Raw genomic sequence first — 8,925 nt, 5'->3', positions numbered from 1 at the left:
TTAACTTGAAACCGTACTCATTTTAATAAAAAGCAACAGCACTGTTTGTTACATTTCGGTGGAAGAAGAACCAAAACTCCTTGTTTACATCTGTTATAATACAGTTTGTTTGCAACCCGTTTTCCCAAAAGAAAAACCCACTGTCACTCGTGATTCATTCTCCTGAGGGAAAAGGAAACAGAGGGCTGGCCTAGCGGCACCAGGGAGAGAAAGTGCTGTTGTGCCGTTGCACCCCTCTCCTTGGCTGGGTGCCGCCGTGCGAGGATGCTGCCAAGGCAGTTTTCTCACGCCCAGCTGCAGCATACCCTCCACCGCTGTGTGGATCTTATGATGGCTCAAAAGGCACAAGCGTCAAGCAAAACACTCTCTACACTTCATGCAGAAGTGTGAAGCCTCTGGTGTTTGAGAAGGTGTGCTTGTTGGGAGAAACACTTCACGCACTTCACACAACGATAGGGCTTTTCTCCTGTGTGGATCCTCTCATGAGCCTGAACCTGCGATTGCTGAGTGAAGCGTTTTCCGCACTCAGAACATCCATATGGTTTTTCCCCTGTGTGGAGCTTCCAGTGACTCCTCAAGCCCGAGTGTTGGGAGAAACACTTCCCACACTTGCTGCAACGATAGGGCTTTTCTCCTGTGTGGATCCTCTCGTGAGCCTGAACCTGCGATTGCTGAGTGAAGCGTTTTCCGCACTGAGAACATCCATACGGTTTCTCCCCTGTGTGGATTCTCTCGTGTGCTATGATGTGTGACTGCTGGCGGAAACGTTTCCCACACTCTGGGCATTGGAAGGGCTTCTTTCCAGTGCGAACTCTCCGGTGGCTCAGGGGGACCTCTTTCCTTTGCGGTTCACGTGTTCGCTCAGAAACCGTGGTTTTTCGACAGAACAGGTTTGATGCTCTAAGCAACCGTGAGGTTTTTTCTCCAGTGTGGCATTTCTGATGTTCGATAAGGCAGATCTGAGGGAGATCTTTCCCATACACAGGGCACAACGGCCGTCTCTCAACATCACCTGCAAAGGATAAACAACAATTCACTTCTGAACTTGAGAAGGAAGGAAAGGAAGGTAGTAAAATTAATAAAGGAAGAAAACAATACATGAAGATGTGCAAGAAACTGAAAATGGTTGGGGTGTCTGCGTAAATTTATCATCTCTCTAAGTCTGTCACACTGCTCAATTATTTTTACTTCGCCCTACACAAGGGGGGGGGGCATTCAGCTCCTTTCTGTGAACCACAGGAACCAGCAGTCCCATGCAATTTATCTGTTACTGGACGCCATCTGAACTGACTACAGGCTGAGTATGAAATGTTTTAATATTCCTTCATAAATAAACTTCTTGCACATAGAAAAGCAATGTGTCAGGGAAAAACTTCCAGCCTTAAATGTCCTCAATGACAGGTTGGTTATGAATGCACTTGGAGGTTCACTCCCCCCTTCTTTTAAAGCAAGCATTAAGACATCAGACCATAGAATCATAGAACTGCACAATTGGAAGGGACCCAAAAAGTCTTCTAATCCAACCTGCTGCAATGCAAGAGCTGGATAGTGTGTGGTGCTGATAACCCTAAAGTTGCAGGTTCAATCCCTGAGGGTCAGCTGCACATTCCTGCATTGCAGGGGGTTGGACTAGATGATCCTTAGGGTCCCTTCCAACTCTGTGATTTTATGAGACAGCTAAAGAATCTCTGACAGATGGCCATCCATCCTCAGGGTTTTTGCCTCTCACCAACCAAGACAAATATTCCTAAATAGGAGCCAAGATAAAATAGTTGATTTTTTTTAAAAAGCAACCTTGGTTCTCAAACTTAATTTGTTCTGGAAGTCCGTTCAACTCCCGAAACCGTTCGAAAACCAAGACGCTTGGCTTCCAAAAAACATTCAAAAAGCGGAACACTTACTTCCGGGTTTTCAGCATTCGGAAGCTGATTTGTTCAGCAACTAAGCCGTTCAGGAACCAAAGTATGACTGTATAGTGATTCTTATAACATGGCAAGGGACAATGTCAACTGGAATCTGTGAACTAGTCCACAGCTTAGGGGAGGCACAGAGGCTGTTACAGAGGTGATGACAGTTCTCTTCTTCACAGTGCAGAATAAACTTTGTAGATAAGCAGAGCTGAGGTGGCAAAAGGAATTAAAAGACTTCTACCATAAGGATGCAATGTTTTCTGGGTGATTATAACTCTCTCTTGGAACAAAATGGCGCATACATAAGAGCCAATTCTCAAGAGGCAATTAAGAGTTCCTGGTAATCCCCAATTGGTTTTTGTTTTTGTTTTGTCAACCAGGTTCCCTTAACTTCTCACCTGACTTGGTGTCCGACATCTCTGATGCATCCAAGACTTGAGTACACGACACCCAGGGCTGTTCTCCCTGTTCCAGCTGGGAGATGAGAGGAGGCTTAGCCAGTAAAAATCCTTGCCAAGAAGGAACAAAAGAGTGAGTAGTTTGGTGGAAACTTCCTAAATTTGGGGGTGGGGAACCTGTGCCTCTACAGATGTTGTGGCATTCCAACTCTCATCAACCCCGGCCAACATGGCCAATGGCCAGAGATTTGGGGGTGTTGTAGACCAACAATACATGGAAAGCTGCAGGTTCCTGGTTCCTGCTACAATTGAAGGGTGGGGTGGGGAGAGAACAGAAGACAATACAAGCTCCTTTCAAAAAGCTGTGCAGGGCAGATGTCTACTAGCTCCATCTAGTATGCTGGCTGAGATTCTATCTGCCTGCACACTGTCTCGCCAGAGTGGTGCTGGTGCATGCTCTGGTAATCTCCTACTAGGACTACTGCAATGTGCTCTATGTGGGGGTCCCTTTGAAGGTGACTCAGAAATTATGTACAACTAGGCTGGTGAAAGGGAGTGGCTGCTGGGACCCATATAACACTGGTCCTAAAGGATCTACCTTGGTTCCCAGTATGTTTCTGAGCACAATTCAAAGGGTTGGCGCTGATCTTTAAAGCCCTAAATGGCCTCGGCTCTGTATTCCTGAAGGAGCATCTCTACCCCCCTTTGTCCAGCCCGAGGTCCAGCTCTGAGGGCCTTCTGCCGGTTCCCTCACTGCGAGAATTTCTTATACTGATTCCCGTGTTTTGGTAATTTGTAAACTAATTAGAGATTTCTCTTGAAATAAGAAGCGGTACACAAAATAAATAAATCACCACACTGATGTTTAACTACCGCAACAGCTGTGCTACCCCAGGAGAGCTAGATTTCATTTTTACAGACCACCCGACCGTTGCCTGTAGAGCTCAGCACAGAAACCAAAGAGGCTGCTGACGCAAGCATAAAGCAACACATTTCCATGTTGCCAATGTCCCAGTGCTCTCTACATTCTGGAGAAAGAAAGCTTGAAATGGAAGTCTGACCAACTGAAATAAACTCAACTCTCCTGAAAATGTAAAGGATTGGTGGGAGAGAAGACAAACACACAGGTTCCTTGCAAATCATTCAGCCTCTACCAGAAGAGTAATCAAAATGCTTACCTAAGGAGGCCAAGTTCTCATAATTCTCCATCATGACTTCAGCGTACAAGACTTTCTGATACGGATCCAGCAAATCTCCTTGTCCCTCGGTGAAATACACGGCCACATCCTCAAAAGTTACTGGACACTACAGGTAGAAAAAGGCCTCGGTTGTTCTCTTCTTTTGGCTGGGACTTAGCCCAGGCATCCCCAAACTTCGGCCCTCCAGATGTTTTGGACTACAATTCCCATCATCCCTGACCACTGGTCCTGTTAGCTAGGGATCATGGGAGTTGTAGGCCAAAACATCTGGAGGGCTGCAGTTTGGGGATCCTGACTTAGCCAAAGTGATGCCTAAAATTCAGAGATGGTGGCAACCTGGGAGGGGTGGCCCATAATCTGCAGTGGTGATGTCATCTCCTTTACTTATCAGAGTGCTGTTCAAGGATGGGTGATGTATAATGATAATGGCATAAAGGTAAAGGGACCCCTGACCATTAGGTCCAGTCACAGACGACTCTGGGGTTGCGGCGCTCATCTCGCTTTAATGGCCGAGGGAGCCAGCGTACAGCTTCCAGGTCATGTGGCCAGAATAACTAAGCCGCTTCAGGCGAACCAGAGCAGAACACAGAAACGCCGTTTACCTTCCCGCCGAAGCGGTACCTATAGGTGTGACCAAAATATGGGCACCCCTGTGTGTGCGAGAGCGAGTGAGCATGAGGAGGGGGTCCATTTCTTTTCAACTGCCCAAGTAAACCGTGGTTTGCTTCTTTCCTCTAGCACCACCTTGGCCAACTTGGTTCTTTCCTGATGCTTTGGACTACAACTCCCATCAACCTCTGCTCCCTGCACAATGTACTAGAGGCTTGGTGGCACATTGGAAACATGTCAGAATTTGTCCTTCCAACCCCAGAATTATCCATTATGACTAGCAGAGCAGATACCACCTACCCAATCCTTCACTAGAAATGCTAAGCATTCAACCTCGGGTCGTCCAAACGCCCAGCGTGCAAAACTGCAATTATTATTATCATTATTATTATTCCCTACCCATCTGACTGGGTTGCCCCAGCCTGAATCACTGGCAACGCTGTTGCTATTAAGTGTTATTATTATATTTATCACCTTTATTAAAATGTACGCACCACCCTTTGTCAATAGAACACAAGGGAAACCAAGTCGGTCTCGGTTGCGGCATCTTAAAAGAGGCCACCATTCGAATCCCGCGCCATCCCGCCTCGTTTAAGAAGAGGCTGCGCGTAAGGGAGACGAGTTACTGCAAATCGCGCACGTGCGCAACACGCACACACGTTCGGACGATCACCCGGGCCTTTTGAGATCGTGGGAACTGCGCGCAGCTACGAGCCTCTTCCTCCCGAACCCGCTCGAGCTCTGCCCAACTCGGGCAGGCGCAGCCGAGGAGAAACGCGCCCCTAATTCGCCCCCAAATTCCTGCAGAAACCGAAACTCTCTCCCCACCGCGCCTCCGGCATTTCCCCGCCGCCACCCACCAGCATCTGCACCACGCGAAGAGCAAGGATCATTCAGAGAGACGTTCCCTCGAAGCTGCTTCCTTTCTTGCCAGTGCACGCCCCGCTTCTTCTATCCCGGGATCTCAGCCCTTCGGGCCCCTGTTCCAACAACCTGCAGAGGTTTAGACCACTGGTCCCTTAGCCTAGGAATTTGAATTTCCTGGAGGATTTATTTTGCGTCGTTTGCGTCCGTCCGTCCCCCACAATACCACTTCCTGCCGGTCCTGGGAAAAGCAGGAATCCAGGGGTCTTCGTTTTTATGCGCGCGCGCACACACACGCAGCCTGAGTTTGAAAGACGACATCGAATCAGATTTGGAAGGGACCCTGAGCATCGTCATTAGTCCAACCCCCTGCAAAGCAGGAATACGCTGCTGTCCCACGTGGGGATGGAATCTGCGACCTTGGTAGAATCAGCTCCATGTTCTAACCATACTCTGCTCCCAAGGATCTACTTGTGGTGCATAAAAAGAAGCTTTTGGAGTTCATTAATCATTTTAAACCATTGCCCTTGGGACACGTTCCACCATGGGAGGGTTAGAAGAAAGTTGTGCAGCCTTGTTTTCTCCATATTGGAGGGGGGTGGGGAAGCAGTGAAACTAGGCAAAAGATTCACACCCACCATGCAATGTAGACTATAAGAAAGGAAAATGTAACTTTTTTCATAAAAGCTATGGGTCTTGGAGAAGTTGAATCTGCGTAGAAGGATTGCAAACTGAAGTAATTGTGAATTAGAATGCTTCTATTGTATGCTTTGACTGGTGTGCAAGATCATTCATGTCTGCCGGAGATTAGCCTTTTATCGCTTGAATAAATAAGAAACATGGACTGTGGGAGATAGAAATGTAGTACTTTCATATAAAAATCACAAGGCAGCAGTTATTAGGTCATTCTAAGGCATAATGCTGCTATGAGGCAGAATGTTCCCTTGCTCAGTGCCATAGATGCAAGACTCATGCAAAATGTAGCTTTCCTTCTTCCATGTGCTATAAGGCTGGTTGTAATACTGGATAGTTTTTTCAAAAAAGTTGGATCAGCAGGCGTCAGCGGGTATAGAGCTTGCTGGCACCACTCATGGCGACACCTGCTGATGGTCAAGGATAAAGTATAGAGACATTTATTTCCAGGTACCCGGTATTTTCTTTTGCTTGAACTAAAATTTTTAAAAATTCCTTCCAGTAGCACCTTAGAGACCAACTAAGTTTGTCATTGGTATGAGCTTTCGTGCGCATGCACTTCTTCAGATTCTTTCTTTTGCTTGGCCTAGCAAATAATTACATAGGAGTCCTCCCCAGCCAATGGGGAAGAGGGGAGGGATCTTGGGCTCGGGATATAAATTTGTGCTTGTACTAATCTGGGTGTGGTTACACCAGACACCTGTCCTAGCAAGAACGTATCAGTAAATTTCTTTTGCTGTTTCACCAATCTTGTTCAGGTTTTATTGGGAAAGGTCCTAGGACTCAAAATCCTGGAACAAACCTACTTTATTTCAAGTTACAGGTTGGTAGCCATGTTGGTCTGACGTAGTTGAAACAAAATAAAAAAATTCCTTCCAGTAGCACCTTAGAGACCAACTAAGTTTGTCATTGGTATGAGCTTTCGTGTGTATCTGAAGAAGTGTGCATGCACACAAAAGCTCATGCCAATGACAAACTTAGTTGGTCTCTAAGGTGCTACTGGAAGGAATTTTTTTATTTTGTTTCAACTACTTTATTTCACACATAGACCACTGCCATTATCCCCATATGGCCTGCTGAGTTTCCCTGCTAAGCTATGAAACTGAAAGAAGACTGAAAGAATTTAAAAAAATTAAACAACTATTAACAATTTGTTAGATAATGTTTGGAGCATCGGAAAATGTTGATGACAATGGGATGGAACACAGCCAATAAGAAACAGTGTACAGTGGGAAATTTCAAAGGAAAGACATTGATTAGGGTTTGCTTGGTTTAAGGGGAGGACGAACAAAGATTGAACTGTTAAAAAGCTTTTCTAGGAAATACGGTCTGCCTCCCTGCTGCTATTACAGGCTGGCTGTTAAGGCGCCTGGGAAAATATGGAGCCAGAGGGTCGACCTTGGAATTCCTATTTTAGAATGAACAGAGGTATTTGGACTGGAAATTTAAGAGGTCTGCACAGAATCTTTGACAGAGTGGACTGTGCAGATAAGGAAAAACATCTAGTAAAAGTGAACTATTGGGCTTTCATACATGCAGAAGGGAGGAAAGGAATTTATTTTAGAAAGGTTGATTGGTGATTTACTGTGGATTGACAATTTGTGGAGTAACCTCACTTGTAGATGCTGTAAATGTTAAAATATTGTATGTGCAGGAACTGGTAAGTGAACAGCGGGTGGTTAAGGATAAGTAAGTTTTTTTAAAAAAACACCCTATTGTAATATAAGATTAATTGTAAGGAATGGAATGTGAACTAGAAACAACTAGGAAAATAAAGCAGCAACAAAAGGAAATGTTGGACACATCAACAACGTAGTGCAAGAAACCAATTTTTGTAGAAATTGCATTAAATTTGGGTTAATTTGCAGCTGATCTGGTAAAATTTAGAAAACTAATAAAAATGATTTGGTGAAAGGTTCCCTTTATCCGATTAAGAGAAGTCATGTGAAAAGAACGGAAGGAAGAACTTTACCTGCCAGGTGTGCAGCCAGAAATTTTCATGGAAGGCACAAAAATAGCCACATGCCTACGTCACTTCAAGTGCAACATTCATGTAGAGGAAAAAAAATCTGTCTTGGGCTGAGTGTTACAGTTTTCAGTATACTGAAGTGTGCAATCAAATACACACACTTACCTGGGAGTAAGTTCCACTGAGCACATTGAGTTATATCTGAGTTAACATGCACAAGGGCTGCTCAGTAAGAATTAACAAAATGGAAATATCCGAATTTCGCATCGTTAGCGCTTCTTAATTTTAATTCAGATGGGAGCAAAGTAAGACACAACATAAATTCAAAGCTTTGCATCGTTTGATCCAAAGCAAAGGCAACCTACATTAATAACAAGGAAAGCAGATGTAACATATGCTAATAAACTCTGTTTATGCAAACATTTTAAATGCAAAACTAAGGAAAGCTAAATGCACTTTATATTTTCAAGAAAAAACGACCCCACCTCCACTAAAATATTAGGCACTATGTACTCATCTGATTTAAAACCAGTATCAAAGAGACATTCTCCTGTGGCAAATAGGGGAAGCCTCTATAATTAAGGAGGCAGGGAAATGTTGAGTTCCTTATTTTTCTGGATATTGATTTGCTACAAATTGCTCACATGTGTGGGTAGACTAGTAAAAAGAAAGTGAATTTAAGGCACTAGGTTGATTTAAACAAACAAGCAAAATTATGTTAATCAAACAGGGAGAGATTTTTAAAAGGTTGCAGTTGGTGTCCCAAAGAATTCATCCAATTTATTCAAGTTCTCAAAAGGCGACAACACTTTGCAAAGGCAGGCAGCCACCCTTGTGGGCTTACAACACACCCTTTTAAATTGCCATGGCCTAAACAATCTTCACAGCTCGTCGCCTTCAGCAAACTAGAACCTTTTCCGCAGCTTCTCCTATCAACAGTAGCAGCACTTTGGATATTATTCCCTTCTAAGCGCCCCTGCCCCACACCAAATACACTCCTACGACCACACTGAACTGCTTCTCAAACAGCTTCCCTTAAAAAGCAGAGGAAGGGGAGCTGGTGCCCTCCCAGGTCCAATCAGCACCAGTCAACACAGCTGGAAGCCAGGGATTATGGGAGTTGTAGTGCTGCCAACGAAGATGGAGGTTCCTCACCCCTGCCCTGAAGTTCAAATTAGACATTGATTTTTTTGGGGGGGGGGAAACCTGCTAGTCAGCTGCATCTCCTTTTCCTGTATGGATGGCTCAGTCAGTAGACCACAAGACTCTTATTGATCTTGGGG

General features: G+C 44.9%; 1 protein-coding gene across 1 annotated transcript; it reads right to left on the bottom strand.

Annotated features, from left to right (window-relative positions):
- Window positions 1-5,227, bottom strand: LOC132591634 (zinc finger protein 82 homolog). Its single transcript, XM_088663633.1, has 4 exons — window positions 4,977-5,227; window positions 3,487-3,613; window positions 2,309-2,419; window positions 1-1,012 (listed from the first exon to the last, which is right to left on the bottom strand). Exons 1-4 carry the CDS (start codon window positions 5,007-5,009, stop codon window positions 375-377), a joined length of 909 nt encoding a protein of 302 aa, XP_088519759.1. The 5' UTR covers window positions 5,010-5,227; the 3' UTR covers window positions 1-374.
- Window positions 5,228-8,925: the final 3,698 nt, after the last annotated feature.

The sequence above is a fragment of the Zootoca vivipara genome, chromosome 2 (genome assembly GCF_965207765.1).
Source record: "Zootoca vivipara chromosome 2, rZooViv2.hap1.1, whole genome shotgun sequence".
Taxonomy (NCBI): Eukaryota; Metazoa; Chordata; class Lepidosauria; order Squamata; family Lacertidae; genus Zootoca; species Zootoca vivipara.
The sequence above is the reverse complement of the archived record's forward strand: the minus strand, read 5'-3'. Positions and strand labels throughout refer to the sequence as shown.